The 23,699-nt window shown below is 36.9% G+C and overlaps 1 protein-coding gene across 1 annotated transcript; it reads left to right on the forward strand.

Annotated features, from left to right (window-relative positions):
• Positions 1–14,847: 14,847 nt before the first annotated feature.
• LOC133325009 (mucin-5AC) lies at positions 14,848–23,456 on the forward strand. Its single transcript, XM_061533835.1, has 6 exons — positions 14,848–15,092; positions 18,625–19,992; positions 20,068–20,510; positions 20,586–21,823; positions 21,909–22,010; positions 23,098–23,456. The coding sequence occupies exons 1-6, from the start codon at positions 14,889–14,891 to the stop codon at positions 23,454–23,456; spliced, it is 3,714 nt and encodes a 1,237-aa protein (XP_061389819.1). The 5' UTR covers positions 14,848–14,888.
• The last annotated feature ends 243 nt before the right edge of the window (positions 23,457–23,699 follow it).

The raw sequence follows: 23,699 nt of genomic DNA on the forward strand, positions 1-23,699 counted from the left end.
AACAAAAATAAGCAAGCTCAGGGAATGATAATTTGCAAAAAAAAAAAATAAATAAATAAATACAAAATCGTATCGCCCCAGAATTTTGCGGGGCAATGATCAAAGCTCATTATGATCTTGGAAAAAGAGCCCTGTACAATATCAGCAGTATGACTGCGACATGGCCATATAAGTAAGCAAAAGAAGACAATGAACCGAACCCGAAGAGAATTTTCAAACAAATCTACTTGGTATTCTGAACATTAAACCACCACGACGAACACGACATGAACGAACAATAATGACAGACAACAGTAAATATTTTGCAACAACACAACAAACAACAAAAACAACTACAAAAATAAATAAACACACTAACATATACCTACACCGGTTGTCACAGGCTTTAGCCGGATTGCAAACAACAATCCATGGCCAACCTGCAATTCCCCATAAATGTTAATACCATTTTTATTTATTATTTAATTTCTTTGTTGTGTTTTTCAGCTCTTCTTACCATCATTCTTTGGAATGATACTTGGCGATTTTGTTTTTCCAAAAATTAAACCTTTTGGTTTGGTACTTTTCTTTCGATTTTTTTCAAATAGTCTTTGTTCTTTGGTCTTCTTCTTCATCTAAATTAACCACAAACCAAACATCTATCACATTATTTATTATGGTTTGCCAACCAGCCGAAGAGAGAGACATTCCCCCACCGGATTCGTTCAACATTTTTTCCATTCTTTGTTGTTTCCTTATTTATTCTTGAAATGTGGGAATTTTTGTGGTTTGTTTATTTCTTCTTCTGATTGCCATATTTGTTCATTTCATGTTCGTTGTTATGGACTCATAAGAAAAAGAGCCCATAACTATTGCGTATTGTGAGCTGATTTCTGTTATATAGAAAACATTTTTTCAATCATACTGAGGACTGATTTTATAGGGATTTGCAATAGGAGATGTTATTTTGTTAGAAAAAATCCGAAGTTTTGCACCAATTAAGTATTACGGTCCTAGAAGGGGCTTTACTCAAAATAACACCTTCCATTGGATAACCATATATACCCTCACTAGCGAAGTGCCCGCTACTTCGTATTCGGAAAGGTAATACAAAACCAGTGAGCGGATCAATATAGTCGGGCGGGGCCGACCATACGATACCCTACACAACTACCACGGAACACTAACATTTTGCGAATGTTTTTAGTCTGAGTCTGGGCAATATTTCGTGATAATTGCACCCTCTTCGAGGTCAACAACACCTATTCCTTACACTGTTATATTTTCTAAATGTTACTAATGTTCAGTACATTCCTTATATTTAATTGTCTGGATTCCTTTTACCGAGGGTGTGTTGTGATGTTCGGCTTATAATAGTAGCCTATAGATTGACTCGAAAAAACACAAAGAAAACAAACTTTGTATCTGATCATCACCGAAAATTATAGGCGTTGTCCTTGACATTAGTGGAACCTCATGGAAAATTTCAAAGCGATCAGCGCTATATTTCCGACCTCTCTAGTTTAGTAATTGGTTACTAAATAATATCCGAATACGTAAGCACCTGTAAATATTTAAGTGTAACTCCCACATCCGAGTACATACGAGTATCAATTAAAAGGTTAACCACTCCTCTTGGATATACTATCAACTTCTCGGGTCTATGTCCTTCAGGAGTAAATATATACGCCATAGAATACAAATTTTATCATTTCACACAAAAACCAGAGTCCATTTTTCCCGCTAAATACCGATCGACCGATCTTTATCAAAACTGGCATGTATTTTCTTTGGCTCGATCCACTTCTCTATGTAAAATTTCGCGATTGCGGCCATTTATCCCCTAAATACTCTAAATACTCCATTTTATCCCCAAAATATTAAACGATCTTTATAATCGGTAATACCTTGGTAATACAAATACTATTTTTCTATAGAAACAAATTCCTTACAACAACAACCCACACTCAAAACGTCTATCTTCAGCCGTTTCGTCTGAACGATGATCTGTCATGATTTGTTACTCAGTTATACCCAGGCTGAGATTTTTTTTCTATAGAAAAAACTACCTTAATAATACAAAGGCTATTTTTCAATAGGACAAATCTACCTATCTATTTTTTCTATAGAACAAAATTCCTCAGTTGTACTGTGGATCTGATTTTTTCTATAAAAAAATGCCTCTGTTATCCTCAGGATCAGATTATATTTCTACAAAAAAATTCTTCAATTATACGGAGACTCAGATTTTATTCTTTTAGATCAACATGCCTTAGTTGTATTGAGGTTCAGATTTTTCTTTAGAAAAAACTCTGTAATATTGAAGCTCACGATCTTCCTCAGTAACAGGATTTTATTCTAAAACCTTCTCCCTTAGGAATTAAGATTTTTTTATACAAATTGTCCTTTGTTAGTGCCTAAAGAAGGCTGCTTTTTGAAAAACATTTTGTGACTATTTGATTTTTTCCCACCCAAAATTTTTCCCAAGTTGGGATCCCTCATTCTCGAAATGGAAAATTCCCTCGATTTTTATGTTCTCATAAAAATTGAGGGAATTTTCCGATTGCCAACTTCGTTTCCCATATTTCTTCATTTCAACATTTGTGGTTGTGAGCAAGAGGAAATGTTTTCTTTCTCCCCTTTTTTTAATGATCCTCCAACAGACGTAATAAGAATTTCTTGTGTTCCCCCCATAACAAACGGGGGGAAACAACAACAAAATTGTTATAATGTTGCCGACATATGACGACGTCATGCAACAACCAACGACGATCCATTCATCCAAATGTAAAAAAAGGAAAAGAAAAAAAATTAGTTTTTGCTGTTGTATACGAAAGACAGACGTACTAACCCATACTATTCTTGGATCTCTTCAAGACTACTTCTGCTGGTTGGTTGGTTGTTGAGTGCGTATGCCAGCGGATGCGTAGCAAAGTTCATTATACCCCCGGTATTGTGCCGTTGTTTGTGTCTGCGTTCTCTCTTACACATGAAAATTTCATATTGAATCCTAGACCAGACCAGACACATGGCCTGGACTGGCGTTTGTAAATGTGATTGTATGTATATGTGAATATCTTAACATAAATATATGCGTGAGTCGCATATGTATGTATGTATATCTCTCTCCAAATTACAGCTAACTGCCGCTTTCCGGGCCAATTGTCCATTTCCTATGTCTTCGTATACAGAAAGAAACGCTATTTAATGATTGATGTTTTTTATTGATAGCTGGACGGACAAATAGATGAATGTATAGATTTCTTGATAAGATGACAATTTTATGTGAATGTTTGTGTCTACACAAGCCGTCCCGCTCTTCAAGGAAGAGACAGACTATATGTGTGGAATAACAATCTTTGTTAGACATATATTAAGTCGGATTTTTTTATTCTAAAATAATAGTATTTCTCATTTAATAAGAAAAATATTCCAATGGAAGACATATTCCTTAAGGGATACATTTTATTCTGGGAAGATTTTTTTTTTACAAAAAAGTCTTCCTCAATAGCTGAGGATTTTTCTCTATACAAAAAGTCCAGTGGCTGAGGTAATTTTTCTATAGAAAAAGTCCTCCGACTGGAATGAGAATTAGTTTTCTTAGGAAAACAATTTTCTTCAACAACTGAGGAAGTTTTTTCAAAAAAAAGTCTTCCTCAGTGGCTGAGGATTTTTTTCTATAGAAAAAAGTCTTCCTTAGTAACTGAGGATTTTTTTTCTGTGGAAAAAAGTCTTCCATAGTAACTGAGGAATTTTTTTCTCTAGAAAAAAGTCATCCTCAGTTACTGAGGATTTTTTTTTCTACAGAAAAAAGTCTTTCTAGTGACTAGCCTTCCTAAGTGACTGAGGATTTTTTTCCTGTAGAAAAAAGTCGTCCTCAGTAACTGAGGATTTTTTTCCATAGAAAAATATTCCTCCTCATTAAGTGTGGAATTTTTTTCCACAGAAAAAACTTTCTCAGAATTTGAACAATTTTAAGAGGTTTGTTTCTACAGAAAATGCCTTTATCAGTGGAAAAAATTAAAGCACTATATATAAAAGTCTCCATCGATTTTGGGGGGTGGGGTATAAAAAAATTGACCCGATCGAGCATAATGTCATTTTTATACCCATATCTTTATGGTTAATGAGTGTATATAAAAGATGAAAATATGCCTCATCGAATTATTGGTTTTAGACCCCATGTTTTTTTGGACCAAATCCGTTTCAGACAATTTGGAGATTTACAAATGTCCTTCCGTCCGGGTGGGTGGTGCTCACGATAACTCTCGAGGGGACCAACCGATTTCGTTCAAACTTTGCACATCGTAATATTTCTTCCAAACTTAGTTAAAGTTTAAAGATGGGGAATATCGGTCCACTCCTTCTGGTATCTCTCCCACAAAATGTTCAAAATTGTGCTAAAACATACGAACGGACTATCCGATTTGAACCAAACTCCTCCATATGGTAAACATTTTTAATATTTATAAATCCAATATTAGACTAATAGAATGTCCCATTTGAACCAAACATTGCACAAACTCTGCACTCCTGCTACTGCCCCCACAAATGATCCAAATTTTCAATATTTATAAATCCAATAATATTGAAATGTATGTCTGGTTTGATCCATATTTTGCACTATCCATTATCGTTACGAAGTCTAGATAAAGTCCCAAGATGGAACCCGTTGGTCCACACCTTCTGGTACCTCTCACACAAACAACATTTATAAATACAATATTAGGCGAATGTAATGCCCGATTTGAATTAAATTTTGCACAACCTATTATCATTACCAAGCCTACATCAAGTCCGAAGGTGGAACCCATTGGTCCAATTCTTTTGTTGGTACCATTTCAATGTTTTCAATGTTTATATCTAATATTTGAAACAAACCCCCACAAATGATCCAAATTTTCAATATTTATATATGCAATATTATCGTCCGAAGATGAGACCCATTGGCCCACTTCTTCTGGTACCTCCCCCCAGAAGGAGTGGACCAATGAGTCGTCGGACACCGACTGACACTTTGTTTACTCGTTTGCTCTTTTAATTCTTTCAGTGCACATTATGAAATGCTTTTGGGTTTTTATAACGAAATTTTGTTGCTGTTTTTTCTATTTTCCATTCACTTAAATATTCAATGAATTGTAAAAAAATTCTCAATTTGCAATAGAGAGAACGTAAAATTAAGTGTCGTTTTTTATAATCAACAATCAATTGTAGTAATGTAGATGAACTCGTGGTGGTATTGGCGGATAGTGGAAGGGTACCAAATACAACATCGTTGGAACACAATGATGAAAAGTGTGCATAAAAAACGTGGCAAGACCACCTTTTTCAACAAGGTGATCAAACAACGTGACGAATGAAAAAAAATTGTAGAAAAAAAACAAACCCCTTCAATAAAAGTGCGTTCTTTCATTTGAGTTTTTTTTTTGTGAATTTTTAATTGTTGTTGCTTTTGTTTTTCTATACTTTCATTCAATTAAAATGGCTTTTTCTTCTGCCAAGAATTGTTGTTTTTTGGTTTTTGTGCAACAAGTTGATTAATTGCATTTTGTTGTTGCAGGTTCACTTTTTTAATTTTTGTTGTTTTTTCGTTGTTGTTTTAATGATGAACAAAATGGGTTCATAGGCATTCGTTTTTGTTGTTGTAGTTGTTAGTCTAATTTGTTTATGTGCCTCTCTGTGTGCGTGTGTGTTTGTTTCTGTGACTTTGTGACACTTTTATTGCAAAATTGAATCTAGGCTGAGGCAGGCATTTGGAGGTTACCAATTTCAATGTGACACACTCACACATTGCTCTATACATTGTTGTTTTTTTTTTGTTGGCTAATTAATTTTGCTAAACTAGCAACATTATAATGCCCCATAGTAATCTTAATTCAGATTATAGAATAATTGTGATTAAGGGAGGGGTAGGAAATATGTTGGTGATAAAGTTTGTGAGGAGAAATATGTTTTAACTTTATATTTATAATACCATGGGTGAGGAGGAGGGAAGGGGTGGTATCGCAATTTAATAATTGCATGTCGAATGGTATGATATACCCATTCCTACGAAAATGACAATATTAAGAGATGGAATTGAGCATATAGATGAGATACATATTCTCTGGGATTAAAGTATTTAATAGTCTCTATTCGTTGTCTCTATTCAGCTGAACTCGAGTTAAAAAAAAAGACTTTGTACGAACTGGTCAGTTCAATTCTGCATTCTTCTAGTTCAATTCTGAATTTTAGTTCAAACGAATCGGTTTCAACATATTAATTTTTCTTCCGCCAAAAGGTGGGACTTTCATTTTTACACAATAAATTAATGTACATTTTTCCTTTCTTTCAGATTCTCAGATATAACGGTATGTAAGTTAAAAGTTTGCAGAATTGATAGGCTTAGTGGAACTGCCACATGTCTAAAATATTCGAAATAACGAAAATTTGGTAGATTTTCTAACCAATAATGGAATCTGTTAACTTAGCTCTACCTTGTTGGATTGGATTGATGTTATGCTGAAAACCAGAATAATCACTGCAAACTTTGGGTATAGCTCCATAAGGAGGTTTGTCAACAAAGGCACTTTCCAAGGACGTATGCTGTCGCCCTTTTTTGTGCAGTTCTTCCAATTTGAAAAAGCATGTTTGAAAACCATTTGAAACCCCATGCCTTCCACTTGACCTTTCCATTTAATTCGTGGCCTTCCCCTTCTGCGTGAGCCATCAGTGGGTCGGAATTCTCATACATTCTCACAACATGGCCTATCCAATGTAGTCGCTGCAGCTCGATACGTTGCCGATGTCGGAGAATAGATGGCACAACTCATGGTTCATTCGACAGCGATATTCACCGCCAACGCAGATCGGTCCATAGATCTTTCGGATAATTTTTCTCTCAAACACTCTAAAATTTGCTTCATTTGCTTGTGCAAGTACCCATGCATCTGATCCATATAACAGCACGTGTAGTATCGACGTATTGTGGAGGTTGTGTTTTGTTTGGCGATTGGTGGCCTTGTTTTTGAATTGTTTACTCAGACGATAGTAGCATCTGTTGACCAACAATATCCTTCTCCGAATTTCAAAACTGATGTTATTAGTTTTATTTATGGCGGTGCCAAGGTATATAAAATCTTTGGCTACATCGAAACTGTAATTCTCAAGTTGCCACAATTGGTCCGAGTCTACTGAACGTCTTGCACGTTTATACCATCAGCTTGGTCTTCTCGCCATTTACTGGCAGACTTCATCTCAATTTGTTCAATGGTGGCTGTGGCTGTGGTGGCCGATCGCAATGTTCGACCCATTATATTGATGTCATCGCGTAGACGAGTAACATGTGTTGTTTAGTGTACAGAGAGCCATTTCTGTTCAGCTTTGCGTCTCGTATGTCCTTTTCCAGCATGATTTTAAAAATATCACACGACAAACTGCCACCTTGTCTGAATCCTAGTTCGGTATTAAAGGCTCCGATGGGTCGTTTCCGACTTTAACTACTAACCTTGTGCCAGTTAAAGTTGTCCTGCATAGCCATATTGATTTTGCAGGAATGCCGAACGTAGACATGTCTTTAAATGCCTCTGAACGGATATGGCTGTCGAATGTGTCTTTATAGTGGACGAATAGGTGGAATGTGTCGATGTGCTTTTCGTGGGTCTTTTCCAAAATTTGGTGCAGAGTGAAGATCTGGTCGGTGATGGATTTGCCATTGGTAAGGTCCAATAATTTAATTGACCATTGGCTTCAGACGTTCACACAGCACACAGGATAGCATTTTATATGTTATGGGAAGGAAACTTATTCCTCTATAGTTGGCACATATCGTTTTGTCTCACATTTTAAAACTAAATAGTTTGATTATGGACGTAATGTGTGAATTGCACATTTGTACCCCAATCTCTACAATCCGGAAAAAGATATCTGTCAAAAGGTATAGTCCCTAATACGGAGCTAACCCACCAACCATCATATTGTTTAATAATACCTATGAACTTAAAGTTTTTTGATATAATTTTCATAAATTTGCCATTTCATTAAGACCTGCATATCGAAGATTTATATTTCGAACTCCTATACTTATTTAAAAGTTCCCCGAATAACTGTAATTGAATTGTTTCATCAAACCGGCTGACATTTTCACAGGATAGAGGATTGTGTAACAAGATGCATAGAAACATAGAAGAAGAGTTTTGGTGAGCTATCGACATCACTGGTTGTAATGACTATTGACTCCTTCATTCGTGTTTCGAATTAAATTTGTGGTAGTCTGCCTTTCTACGGTTAATATAAGGCGTCTGGAAAAATATTATGTTGACCCTAGAAGGGACACTCTTCAAATACCTCCGAATTTACAACTATGAAGTTGTCCTCCATATTTCACAGGTTGTTGATATCATATGTTATTGTTTTTATTATTATTAAAGTAATTAGCGCATTTATACAAATTAAAAATTTCCATAGCATCATCGGCAGCTATATAACAAATAAAAATTAGAACTTATTTACAGAGTTTTGCACCTTCATTTTCAAAATCAATTAAATCTCATTTAATAAAATTAACAAATAAAAACAGAAAAAACAGAAAAAACAACAACAAATATCTATTAATTTGTTATTCTGTTTGTTGTGTCGAGGCGGCTAATGCGTGATCAAGATATAAATCTCTTTGTTGTTTGCCGTTTTCTTTATATTATAACATACGATAAATGTTATTTATACAATAATTTTAGTTGTTCAGAACCATTCATTAATTATTGCTATAGTCAGGCAAAATTATACATGCAAGTGTCTAAAAACACAGGCCTATAGAAATAAAAAAAAACTAGGGTCTAAGGGCCCTGATTACAACGAAAATAATTTTTAACTTGCGAATATCTATACTTCCTGAAATAAAGGCTTTTAAATTCTGCTGATACTTTCTATTTTCTCATGCCTCTTTGAATAATTTTGAAAAAGGCCGAAGTACTGATAAAAAATTCCACAGGAAACTTCATTTATATTTTCTGCTAAGGACAGATGTCAAAATTGGCTACGAGGCAGAAACTCTGTTTAAATGCTCTTTTATCAATGTGGTTTTGAACTGACACAGGGCTGTCGGCGTAGACCATTTCATATAGCCTCAAAAGGAAGAAATCCCAAAATTTCATTTGCAATTTTCTTTCCGATAAATTGCACGGTTTTGAAGTCACATATCTCTGTATTTCCGCACGAAAGTTAGGTTTGGGGATGTGCTGTCACTAATGTGGCTGCAGCACTCTGATACCGTCAGGTCCATTGTGATCACCCACGAAAAGAAAAATATATGGAGAGATCTATGGGGGAGAAAAAAGTGTGGATAGAGAGAGATTAGAAGCTTACAAGGAAATATGATATAGTATCGATGGCTATATATCGATGGGACAGAAAATATATTACGTGTCAAGGTTGCACTTTCCCAACAACTTTAGGTTTCTAATGATACTGTAGATTAGTGCAGGTTCCGTTGTTGAGAAGAAACTAAGACTAGGTGGAAAATGAGCACCCACTAGTCTGTGCCGTCTGTAAGCCAGGACGGGACAGTGACACAGGAGATTCTCAATTGTCTCCGTCTCCTCCTCGTCAGCACAGAGTCTGCAGTAATCATCATGGTCCCATTTACTGGTTAAGGCCCGAGTCGGCCGAATAGATCTTGATACATTGCATCTAGGTTCGTTGTGCCAGAGTTCATTGGCTCGTTCGTCGAAGAACGTCTCAATGTTCCGAAAAAACATGACAGATGGATGGTTTGATTGATCCATCAATTGCTAGATCTGTAGATTGTTGATCTTCGTTTAGCAAATTCGTCTGTTCTTTCATTACCCATGATATCACGGTATCCTGGTACCCAACACAGCCGATAGCTTTAAGTAAGTTCTTCAAAAGCTGTTCTACACTTGAGGACGGCCTCAGATTTGATGGCTTTAAGAGCCACTTGACTATCAACAAAGTTAGTGACCGGGTCAACGATCTCTGCCTCCAGACTTTTTATAAATTCCGCTGCCTTCCAAATCGCGATGATTTTAGCTTGGAAAACACTACAGTTGCAATCCAGACTGTAGGTTAACTCAAGGCATAGCCTTACACAGTAGACGCCAGCCCCTGTACCTTCTTCCATCCGTCCAGAGGAGGGTTACTCCGGTTCCAGTCGTCTCCACTAGGAATAACGACATCTACAACGTGAAATCTCAGGACTGGATATATATAATCGCTTTGTTTTACGCGTTGGACCAATGTCATACCTGATTCGTTCAAGATACAACCATGCCCAAAGGCACAACTTCGCCAAAGATTTTGTTTATGCAGCCTTAGGGTACTACGCGCGGCCTGACACTTACAGATCTTAGACCCAGAGGCCTTAAATTCAGCATTGCATTCAGAGCTGCTTGTGGCGTGCTCCTCATGGCTCCTGTTTTTAGAATCGAGGCGTCTTTTTGTATACCTTATCATGTTTGGTGGATGTTGACATATGGCGCAGCAGTGCCACCAAACAAGAGAACCAATTGAAAGGATGGGCCTTACCACGGTGTTATACAACCAGTGTATAGTCGATGGATTTAGACCCGAACTTTTCCCAATGGAATTCTTGCATGCGAAAGTAAAAAAATATCGTAATAATCAGGAACCCTAGAGCCCTTAACTAAACTGAAGTCCAAAATCAATTTAACCTCAGTTAAACGATGGAGGGTATAAAAATAACATCGAAATTCGACGACGGGTCGGTCGTGCGTCTTATCAATGGCGCAGTAGCATTGCATTTCAAAATTGTTTTATTTATTTTTTTTCTACTCTACTCTCCATTGTCTCTTTGTTATTGTTTTGTCGGCATATTTATCAATATTTGTTATTTTCTCTTTTATTTTGTTTGTGCTTGCTATTGTTTGCATAGTGTATCAGCGCATATTGAGAATTTGTCGCGCCACCAAATAACAAAAATAATAACAATGGTGCTTGTGGTGGAATATCAACATCATTGCTAACGATGGCCAAGAGGAGGGAGGCTATTGCCTCGAGAGTGCTCGAGTTTCTTTACCTTACCAATCATCGTTGTTTGTTGTTATTATTGCATTTTTGTTTTTGAAACTATACTATAATATTGTGCAATGTAATGCATTTTTTATTCGTTTTTTTTTTTTGTTTCTATTTATCTTTGTTTGATTTTGAGTTTTCATTTGTCATCATTATATTTTGATTCATTATTATTTGGGTTTATTTATTTTCTTTTCTTTTTTGGTATTTTGATTAGTTTTGAGATAGGGAAAATCGTCTCTCTCTCTCTCTCTCTCTCTAAAAATTATTCTAAAATTCATTTTTTTTTTTGTTTTTTTTCTTTTCTTCAAATAAAATAACCACTTGTTCTTCAAATTTGTCAAACATCCATGGTTCAAAGTGTTTTCTTTGTTCTAGTTTTTTTCGTTATTTTTTTCTCATGAATTTGTTGTTTTATTTTAATTGGGTCACAACTCTTTTTTTATTATTACTGGGAAATTCTTAAGGTAAAGCTAATGATAGCTTTTTATATTAAAAAAGAACTGTTTGTGACTCAGTGTTGAAGAAAGTTATTTAGCTTATCACTATTTTTGTCTGATTTTCGATAGTGTCCACCATAAATTAACCCCGTTGTAATTGGAAAAATGTGTAAGTCAATTTTCTTAAAAAAAATAATTTTACGAAAAATAGTTATTTTTAAATTTTGAATTTTTTGCAGAAGAAGTATTATTTTGGTATTCAAAAAACGATCCGATGTATATTTTATAATAAAGAGAACGATATACCCTGGACAGTCCTAATATTGCGGTGCTGATTTAATGCTGGGCTGTGAATAGACGCCATCATTCAAATGGCCCCAAAGTAAGGTGTTCAATTAGAAATTTCGGTCGCCAAACCCTCAAATCTTTTAGAGAAATGGCGCGGAATCATTGCAACAATTAAGTTTGTTGACGTAGCCAATTTCGTCCAAATGACAATGGGTTTCATCAGTCAAGATGAGTTACCATTAGCAAACATACAAGAATTTTGCATAAACAAATCGGAATGGGGCTGGCCTATGCTCTCTATAGACTTTCAAATTCTATCGTTTACATCTAACATTAGTCTTAAAACAATTATTGACATTTTTGACAGTTTTCATAGACCACTACGTCTTTCACATGGCCCAATAAAAATATGAAGTCTTAAGATTGAAACCCCATAAGGAAATGAAATCACGGTCCACTCTTCGATAAATTACACGGTACGGAACAGTGTTGCCTTTTGAAAATCAGAACAAAATGTACGGAAAAAGAGACCAACATCAGATGTTCGGGCCAAAATTGAAAATTCTAGCTCTCAACTAAAGGCTTTCGAATCAGTTTGAATTATGAACGAACCATAAGTGGTCGCCATGGAATAGCAGAAAGGTAGATGCTGTTTAACCCACTATAGCGGAACTCCCTGTTTCACTCTACAGGTCTTTGACTTTGCTGGAAGATAGTTCAACGACATCCTCAAGCGCCACAATAGGTGTGATATCACACGGCCCGTTCTGGCAAATATATGCCCAAAAATGGCCTACAAAGCCATGCTAAGCCACAGACGTGGGAATGGGCCTCCGGAACATTTTCCTGCATTTCAAGTACTCAATCAGCAAAGACACGGCAGTGTTAATGATAGACTTATTTGAGATCTTGTGTTAGCTGATTTTAAGCCTTAGACCCAAGTCTTTATGCCAAATACGGTGTATTGGGATGTCCTGGGAATGTCCAACTCAAAAAAACCTACGTGGAATGGAAAAAACCATAGTTTTCTTCATCATCATCATGCGGTAGTCTTACCGCAGAAATATACTGGTTTTTTTCTTAACGTCATTTGAATTTTTACACCAAACGTAGGCAGGATACCTATGTACAGAGCCACCAATGGCTTTTTAAAAATTTTATAGCGAATTTTAAAGCTTTCAATAATTTTTGCTCAGGACTGTCGTTTTTATACCCTAAGCCTCATGGTGGCTATTGAGGAGGGTATATACACTTTGATGCGGCAAAAATGTGCCTCATCGAAATATTGGTTTTAGACCCCATGTTTCTTTGGGCCTAATTTGTTTTATACAATTTCGAAGCGATTTATGTTGTTGTTGTTAGCAGTCCTATTGCTATAACACAATGGGCTGAGGTGACATAGATGTCTGTCCCTCTGGCCGGCTAGTGTGCGCAATTCCACTCGAAGGGCACAATTGATTTCATTCGATCTTGGCACATAATATTTATTCGAAACATAGATCAAGTTCCAAAATGGAGGATATCGGTCCACTCCTTCTAGTGCATGTTCCACAAAGGGCTTAAATTTTTGAAGCGAACCGAATATCCAGTTTCATCAAAATTTTCCACAACGTAATATTTTTACCATACTTAGATTTTGTCCGAAAGTCGGACCCGTCGGTCTACTCTATGTGTAATTACGTAATTTTGCAAATCATAGGCTACCCTCAGCCTATGATAACTGTATGTATACATCGCGTTAAGCGAAATTTAGCAGGCGATGAAATCAACCGCCAGTATTTTATAATGTTGACCTATGGAAATTCTTATTAAAAGTGGAGATACAGGCTTTATTAAGTTCTAACGGTATAACATCAAATCAAAAATTCTCAAAAGCGACCGCTATCGAAATATCGTTTAACAGAGCTATTATGTTTATAAACCGAGTTTCTACTGTAAATCAACACTGAACTTTGTAGCTACTATATATCGAAACTGCGCCAACATACATTACCCTCAATTGTTGGTGTGGGTACATTTTTTTGTGTGTGGCTATGAATGGTTTTGGATTTCCAATTGTCTAGATACCACATTATAGCTACAAAAACATAGTAACGATAAACGCCAGGTGGTAAGTAGGAAAGAAGAAAGGAAAGTAGTAGGTAGTAGCCCAGCAACAGAGATTATCATCTGGTGCGACGACAACGACAACAATGACAAGGCTAGGCCGCCAACAATTCAAATATACAACAATACTGTACACATTTCGAAAAAAAAACTCAGTTATTTAATTATTTTATATAAAGTTGACGATGACTACGATTCAGTATTGTCGTTCTACTACTCTTAAATTCAATGTGTTTCGCTATGAGCGGGCCATGTCGAACCGCTTGAATCTCAAGAGAGAAAAATCGTATTGAAACAAACCGAAACGCCTACAACATTTTTAAGTTTTCTGTGCTTTTATGCTTTTTTTTAATCTTCGGCTTGACTTGCTTTACAAAGGCAATGAAATGCTGTCTGGTTATTTCAGTTTGATTTCTTTTTTGCTTGATATGAACAGATTGTTATCTCTGTAATGAGTGTATAATTATTTAAATCCGAATATAAGCCACAAAGCCAAATTACTCAAATACAACTTGAACATCAAATGCTTTTATAGAAGTTTTAGAAATTTCAGTAAAATAAAAAAAACTAAGTAAAACATTTTCTCTAAAATTTTCTTTGTTCTTCTTATTTGTCGTTACAGGTTTTTTTTATTCAAACAACACCAGCAGCAACCTACCCGCAGAGACATTAACTTGAAAGAAGAAAAATAAACAAACATAAATAAATTACGGAAATAATTAACGCAATTCTACTCTACACATATAAAAGAAAGAAGAAGAAGCAGAAAATCTCACATCTGTAAAATTTACACAAGGTGTAGGAGTGTATAGAAGTTATATACATAAAAATATTTGTTGCGTGAAATTCATAGAGGAAAAACAAAAACAATTCAGCTTTAACCACCATATTCTTCATAATCATCCAACCTCAAGTTTCTAAGTTTTTTTGAAATAACCTTTTCAAAGAAAAAAAAAAAAAAGAAAACGAAACCCTATAGAAGAATAAACCCCTCTCCAAGAAGAAGTAATACACGCAGATATTATTTTCATTTACCGTCAACGGGACATGTCATGTCAGCAAGCATCAAGATTCATAACAACAACAAACAGCAACACTACCATTGCCGTCAACAACAGCACCAACAACAAACAACTCAGTTCAACTAACATTAACAACAGCAACAATATAACAAGAATTGTTGCAGCCGAAGATCCGTATGTGTTCACAGAATCAGTGCCAACCACACCACCCATTTTATTTAATACTCAGGTAATTGAAATAAATATGATTTGTTTTACCATACACAACTAGGTTGTTGTCAGGGTATTATAGATTTGTATGCCCCCAGGAGTTTGTAACGCCGCCAAATATTGGTCGCAGACCCATCATTTAGTATAAAGAGCGTCATATCTCTACTAGTTGAGTCGATCTAGACAAATGTGTGCATCCGTCCATTAAAATTTGTAAACACTCTACTCGCCTCAATTATGAACCATTCGTCACGAAATTTTGCACTAATGTTCGGTCCGGGCCCCTATTGTTTTTGGTAATGATTGTTTTATATTAAGGGGATGAAATGGACCAAAAACTGCTATAGAGGCCGCAATTAAGACCCGATTATTATGAAATTGTACATGGGGAAAGTGATTGTACCAAGGAACAATCACTTTTAATGACATATGGACCCAAACTTTTGAGTGAAAATGACAAAATTTGTATTCTAATGCATATACATTTGCTCCTGGAGACCATAGACTTAGAATATGACAGTATGAATATGACAGTATGAATATGACAGACATAGAATATGACAGTATATCCAGGAGGAGTAAATTTACACCAATTATGTTTATGTATTTAAAGGGATGTATTTAAAGGGATATACATATTCTGATATTGTTTAGTATTCCCATTTCCACACTAGGGGACATAAATATACATCTGATTGCTGTGGAATTTTACATGCAGTTCCGGTTATGGACAACATCTATTGTTGTTGTTGTAGCAGGTAGTACTGTTGTGTATTTCTTCTTATTCTCTTCAATCTGGTTCTGCTTCTAACTCCAAGTTCAGGAAGGCTGCGACCTGTATCGCTTGAGTCCAAAGAGAAGGTGGGGTTAGGTGAGTGGGTTTGGCTGGACAGTGGGGCAGCGTGTCATGTGGTCCATTACCACATTCCGGGCAGATATTACCGACCTCTCCATCAATTCGTGCCCGATATGAATTGAGGCGGCTATACATCATCCTGATCTTAATTGTGCCAAGACCACTCTGGTTTCGAGATAGCTGCTGCTCTTCTGCAGCTATCGTAGGCGGGTGTTCTCCGAGGATTGTATTCATACGATGTTTTCGAATTGCTTCCTCAACTGCATCCGTGTGATTAGGAATACTGCTTGATAGACCTGTTGATCTAGAAGATCCTTCCTGACATGCCTAGGTGGTGGGTGCCTATCCATTAGGTAACGATTTGGATGGCTACTTCTATAACACAGAAGCAGGTATTGCATCGACAATATCTTGTGTTGACGCACTGGAAGGATCTTCGCCTCATCATGTAAGTGGTCTATTGGAGTCATGAGGAGAGACCCTGTTGCAGTCCTCAGGGCGGAATTCTGGCAGGATTGAAGACTTTTCCACTGCGTTGCACTGACGTTAGCGGACCACACTGACGCCGCATTGTTTACCACAGACCGGCACATTGTTGTGTATGTCGTTAACAAGGTTTCTTTGTTTAGCCCCCAAGTGCTGCCGGCCAGAGAGGCAGAGATTAAACAGTTCCGGAGATATCACCCCTTCTTGGGGAACTCCATGTTTAACTCTACGGACCATCGACTTCCTGTCTCTGAATTCCACGTACACATATAGTTCACGACCCAACGTTTCAAACTTGGCTGGAGGACGTCGAGAGAACAACTCTCCATTTGACTGTCCATTTGTCCAGCAATGTGGCGGATGATTTCGTGACATATTCCTCACGTACAAACACTCTTCGATGGCACGGTCTGTTCTTGTGTAATCATCAATTTTAACGCTTTTTCGCTTGTTTTTAATTCATTTTTTTAATCGTTCACAGAATGCGTATTTTTTACATAATTTTTTGGTATGGATTAACAGAAGACGTTGCTTTCTATCTGGAACTTTTTTCAAGAATATTTGTAGGACTCTTTGAATAATTTGGTAACCGATATTTTCAGGGACACCAAATAAGTGACCATTGACATGCACTTTCTGGGACATATCACCCTAAGGATAGAAGATAGATAAGATAAAATTAGGTATCATCTTGAGACCAGCAGGAATATATATATATATATATATATATATATCGGTAGAAGCTGTAATTATGTCAGGAATTTCCCTGACTAAAGATATGGAAAGTTATCTGAAGCGAAACCCTGCCAGTTGGCTTTTCCATGATTTAAAAAAGTGCGGCGTCGGAAAGGGTTGCACGATATCTGGAGATTTCCAAATGTCGATCCTTACGTTCGGTATTTTATATTCAATTCTAGCTCCATTTTCATTCAACCGATTAGCTATACAAATTCATATTAAAATGATAAAATATTTCCTGGCATAGACCCTATTTTCGGTATGTTGAAAATCATTTCGTTGTTAAAGATCAGGATTTACTATCACATATCATAACATTTAAATAAGGATTTCAATCGATTCTTGGAGGTTATAAATCCATCCAAACCCATAGAGGATTTTAATTGTCTTTACTTGTTTTAAAATGAAATATTGAAAATATGCTTGATATGGTGTGGGGGGAGGGATTACAAAACCATATGTGAATGTTATTTTGTCTTAAGTATTCTTCTAAACGTTTAATTTTCATTTAAAAATATATTTTGTTTTACATTTCACGTTACTGCTTTCTCCTACATTTGCTGGAGTTGATTGCATTATTGTTAAGGTCATTTGCCTTGTAAATGCAATAATTGTTTTTTTTTATTTAAGATTTAGGTCAACAACACATTTGACTTTTGTTTAAACAGCATTGACATGTTGGAATTTTGTGAAACAAGTTTCAATTTCAATCAAATATGAATGACGCACATGCGGCACAGGATTACATTTTTTAAATATAATTTAATAAAATGGGATTGTTAAATATTGTAAATTAAGCACATGGAGAATTATACAGGTCATGATGGTTTATTAGGACATTGATCATTTTTTTAAGCTAAATTAAAATTAAAATTTTTTCAAATATATTTTATAACGTTTACACTCAAAAATCATGGATTTATTCGTTCAGTTTAGTTTAATTAATTTATTTCCAAAAAAACTATTTGAAACCACAAAAACCTACAACATTTTGAAAATAATTCAATTTATATTAATAAAAAAATTCCGTGGTTATCATTTTCTACGCATCTACTTTATCATGCACCGTTTTTTGTTCTTTTTTCTTCAATTTTTTTTAGCCATTACTTCGTAGCGTCGTCATGCAGTTTCTTGATATGACTTGACTTAATTTATTTAAAGTCAAATAAATAAAACTACTCTTTAATTGTAGTGGTGGGAAATAAGATGCTAAGGTAAGGTTTTTTTGCGGTACAAGATCGTGTACCATATGGAGGAAGGGCGAGCGAGGAGGACAGTAATAATAGTTATGAATGAATTTTCTATTACTTCCTCCAATTTGGACGCCAAATTGTGTCCACAATTGTTTTTCTTTAATTAAATTAAAAATGAATTTGAAGTCCATAACAGGTTTAATCGAAATTTATATTTTTTCAATTTATTTTTAATTCTATTTTTTAATCTTATCCATTGCAAATCTATTTTCTTTTAGAAGTCTCGTTCCCGGTTAAGTGAAATAATCTCGGGAACAACAACATTTAGCCTAGCAGCTAACGTACAGCCTCAGTTACAACAACAGCAAATAACAACAACACAAACAAATGGCAAGTTAGCAGCCATTAAGACGCAGGCGTCTTATGATAAAAAATCTGCATCTCTGAAAAATGTCAGCAACCAGTCTTTGGCCAACGGCAAGGCATCATCAGCGACGACAACAGCCACAACAACAACACTCAATAAAAAAGTAACAAATGTGTGTATTGTTAGGCCACAATTGCAACAGCAACAACCACCACCACCACTACAGCATGTGATTAACTCCTCTTGCCCGGGGTTAGACGATGATTTGAAATCTATATCTCCGCCACCGTTATATACACCGCCAACACCCTCATTATGGCAAACACCGCTCTTGATAGAAGCTGCTCCTGTGGCAGTGCCAACCCCACCACCACCAACATCAGCCACAACTGCATTGACAACTTCAAGCTGTGGTGGTGGTGCAACACCAAATGCTGCAGGGGGAGGTGTTGGCCTAAGCACAAGTACCACCGGTGGAGGAGGCAACACCTCAACGACGGTTATGGCCAAAGTAGCTCCAATTGTGGTGCAACAAAATTCAACGGCGCCACCAACAACAACAACCACGACTCCCTCTTGTTTGCCTCCATCGAAATTCCACAATCACACAATGGCCCAACATTTGCAAAAGCTAGAATGTTTGAAGAAACCAAAAAAGTCTGTCACGCCAACGGTGGTGACGTCGTCGTCGCCGCTGTCAAATCCCCCACCGTCGTCGCTACCCTTTGGCGAGGATTTGTTGAAGAGCAAAGTCGTCTCATCAGCCTTTGTAGAGCCCTTGCTGCTGGTCGATGGTGGTGGTGACAACCTAAAGTCCGGCAAACATTCCGATAATGAAGAATTAAATGAAATTCCGGTTAATGTTATCTTTCGTATGGCCGTAATGCCGCCCCAGCAACAGCCAGACGAACAAAAGAATGATAACCACCAGCAGCAACGTAAGAAACAAAATAAAATCACAACACCCGCCAATAACAGATTAACAACAAAATCTTCATTGTCAATAACAACAACGAATACAGCAACAACAACGCCACCACCTCCTTCTCAAAATAAAATGATCAATCGGAATCGTTTAGCAGCAGCAGCATCAGCCACAGGATCAAAAAATACACCCGCCTCGGAAATTCATCATACACAAATCAATACGTCTTCCAAACAGCAGCAACAGCAACCACCTCAACAATCACAACAACAAGTGCGAGTTGCGGATTATCCTGTTCTTGAAACTCCAAATGCAACTCCCATTGTTGAGAATACAGAAGAACAAAGTATTCCCGTTGCTAGGCCATCACCACCACTACCAACCTCAGCAACAATTTCAAAATCAAAAAATTCGAATACAAAACCACAGAATTCCGCCGTCCGCAAATCATCCGTGAATAACACCTTCCACTATTCTCAAAGTCATGTGGACACCTATACGAGTGGAGGCTGTTCCACCACAGCCAAAGATGCTGTGGCCATTGTTCGTTTATCTCATCATCCCAATGAAGATCCTACCGCTATGGATATATCACATTTGGCCACAGCAACGGGGTTGCCGTATTGCCTACAACATTATTGGTTTAATGCCTATGAATTCCGCAAATCCTCGTTTAAGGGGTGTGGCAAGAAATTAAATCGTTCCGCTTTAAGGGAGGAACGTATAGCCTGCTACCGGCAACAATTACAGCGACAGGCTATACAATTACTATCGACGAGATCTCTGCAGAAAATACCCTTATCGGCAGCCCGTCGACGTCTAATATGTGTCGATCGTCTACTGAGGAAATACTATAAACAAAATGGCAGGGGGTAAGTACGGCAAAATTTCATCTTTTTAAGATTCAAACTAATATTTTATTTTCCTTCTTCCTCTCTAAAAAATAGTCTCTCTGCTGCTGCCAATGTGCTGAAGCAATGCACCTTTACTGGCTGCGAGGCCAATGCATTGGAAATGGCCACACACTGCCAAAAACATATCGTCCTGAGTGCCGGCAAGGAGTTATTCTTACCCTGTACAGCGAAATTTGCCGATAACACACAATGTCGTGTACCAGTATTTGATATAACACACGATTTACCATTGTGTCTGGAGCATGCCAGGAAACGTGATGCCTATAATCGTCTGTTGTATGAGCAGCGGCCACGTAAACTTAGCGCAGCAACAGCAGCAGCACCCATTACTACAACATCAGCGGCGGCATCATCCATGTTTATACCTAAAAATTTGGTGGGCAAACAAAGTTACAAGCAACAACAACGATCACCCTCCTCCACAACTGTTGTCATCGGGCAACAGCAGCAAACACCAAGCATACGTAAACGTAAACAAACTGGTAATCCTGTTGGTAGGCCACAAAAGCGGGCCAAGAAAATGCCAGAAACAACAACCAGCATCCAAGCGGCAAATGCTGCTGTCATACACCCAACAACATCCACCAATACCGCCACCCACACCACAAATCAATTGCCAGCACGTTTGCCAGCTTTACGGCGCAAAGGCAGTACCACCTCGCTGGAGTCCATAGCCAGCAATTCACAACATTCAACAACGTCCAATACCTCGCAAACAACAGCAACAACACCCCAACAGTTCTATTCCATGACCAACAATTCATTTGCAAATCAACAACAGCCCTCATTGCCACCACCAGCATTGGCTCCTCTCAGCAGCAATGGTGTGTTTATGGCCAATAATAGTTGTTTACCACAACATTTGTTTAGTTTTGGTCATGACACCACTACTACTACACATGGTCAAATGAATAAACATTCCTCATCGTTAGTTAGCAACAACAACAGCAGCACATCCGCCATTTCACCGACAACCGAATTCAAGGATTTCATATCCAGTTTAACTACTTTTACATCATCGTCATCTTCTTCCAACCAACAAAATAAAATGCCAACCACCAGCGCAACCACATTTTTAGAATCTACCGATCCCATGTCAATGAATACAAATTCCAATTCCAATTTCACTTCGTCCGGTATGGGCTCAACAACATCATTACCCACTGCTGCTGATGATTTTCTCAGTATATGTGAGAATAGTTCAGCCAGTTCGGTTGACACTGGTTTGGGTGGTCTAAGTGATCGCGAATTGATGATAGCTGGTCCAGATGGTTAGTATATTATTGTGTTTCTTTCATATCACCCTGCAAATAATTTGGCTGATTTTGTTTCTTGTTTGTTTGTTTCACCTTGTAGATGATATACCCTTGGGCGATACCCATTTGCTGGAAGAAAACGATTTGGCAAATGTTTTGAACTCGCTGCCAGAGGATGCATTTAAGGAGCTCTTTGCAACAGGTAAATATTTGTTTGAAAAATATTGAAATTTGAGTTTAGGCGGGGATGTGTGGAAATCAATTTTTTTAATATATAGAAGGGTATTAAACAAAGTTCAGGTCGCATTCATCATCCGATTTGGATGAAATTTGGCACAGCTCATTTGTTTGGCCCAAGGACGAACCTTATTGAAGTTGGGAAAAATCGGTTCAGATTTCGATATTGCTCTCATATATATATTCGTCCGATTTAATATAAATGGTGAACCAAGCCTCATTCGATTTGTACGAAATTTGGCATAGAGTACTTAATTAGGCCTAGAATGATATAGCTCCCATATATATTTTCTTCCAATTTAAGGTAAATGGTGCATCAAAGTCCCTAAATATCTTTCGAATTGCAAGAAATTTGGTCTAGTAGTCTAGTAAGATGTGTGCTAAGTTTCGTGGAAATCGGTTCAGATTTAGATATAGCTCCCATATATATTTTCGTGCGATTTAAGGTAAATTGTGCTCCAAAGTCCCTAAATATCTTTCAATTTGCACGAAATTTGACACAGCGTACTGAATTAGGCCTAGAATGACGTAGGTGAAGTTTCGTGGAAATCGGTCCTGATGTAGATATAGCTTCCATATATATTTTAGTCCGATTTAATGTAAATGGTGAACCAAAGCCCCTATATATATTTCGATTTGCACGACATTTTGTATATCGCACTGAATTAAGTCTAGAATGATGTGTGTTAAGTTTAGTGAATATTGGTTCAGTTTTAGATATTGCTCGCATATATATTTTCGTCCGATCTAAGGTAAATGGTGTGCCAAAGTCCCTAAACATTTTTCGTTCAATTTCATATCAATGTTCTTTCGAAAAGACGACGTATGTTAGGAGATTATGTAGAATATACCCAAAGTGGTGAATAGTGTCATATAAACGGCCCAGTCCGACTTTACTACTTTCCTTACTGGTTTTTGATAACTTTGTCTGTGGGATTTTTTGTTATGGTTTTCCAGTAGACATTTTTTAACATATTTTTTTCAATGGGAACATATATGACCCTGTTGTTGCTAGTACCATCTGATAAAAAAATTTCACTTTATCTTTTCAGTCCATCAAGATGAAAGCGATGAAATTGAACGAGCCATCGAACTTGCCGATAAACATTTGAAAACCCTGCAGCAAACCATTAGCTCTGAATTGGGTGATTTTCTTGATTTTAGCGATGATATGCTGATGGACAATGGTGATCTCTGCAGTGCTGAGGGTGTTACAGCTGTGCCTCATCCTGGCATGCTAGATGCGGCATCATTTTTTGTGGGCACAAATGCTCCAGGTGTCGTTGGTGGAATACCGACAAATTGTATTGGAGGTAGTGGTGGTGTTGGTATTGGTGGGAATGGTGTTGTGTTGGGCAGTGGTGGCCCAACAAACTCTCTTAATGATATAAGAGGTTTAGTGCAGACGTAAACATGAAATGTCATGAACACAACAACAAACAAGTAAAGGGGAGTTATAGTTTCCCACATAACGTAATTGTTGTTGTTGTGCGGCAGGTTTGCTCCACATTAACGGAAAAAGGTTAGAGAAAGAATTTCTAACTTGGAATCTTTTTCATAAGTATACAAAATAAAGAAATTAATTTTAAATTGTATTCGAAATAATTTTAATTCTGTAATTCTTCTTCTAAGAAAATTTTAAATTATATATATC

Source organism: Musca vetustissima, unplaced genomic scaffold, assembly GCF_032173495.1.
Source record: "Musca vetustissima isolate MV318-11 ecotype Yass unplaced genomic scaffold, APGP_CSIRO_Mvet_v1 utg29156, whole genome shotgun sequence".
Lineage (NCBI taxonomy): Eukaryota > Metazoa > Arthropoda > Insecta > Diptera > Muscidae > Musca > Musca vetustissima.

Excerpts from the sequence above, each read along its gene's own strand:
- LOC133325009 (XM_061533835.1), top strand. The coding sequence starts at position 14,889 with ATGTCATGTCAGCAAGCATCAAGATTCATAACAACAACAAACAGCAAC. Across the intron at positions 20,511-20,585 it reads TATAAACAAAATGGCAGGGG|TCTCTCTGCTGCTGCCAATG; the intron begins GTAAGTACGGCA and ends TCTAAAAAATAG. Across the intron at positions 21,824-21,908 it reads GATGATAGCTGGTCCAGATG|ATGATATACCCTTGGGCGAT; the intron begins GTTAGTATATTA and ends TTCACCTTGTAG.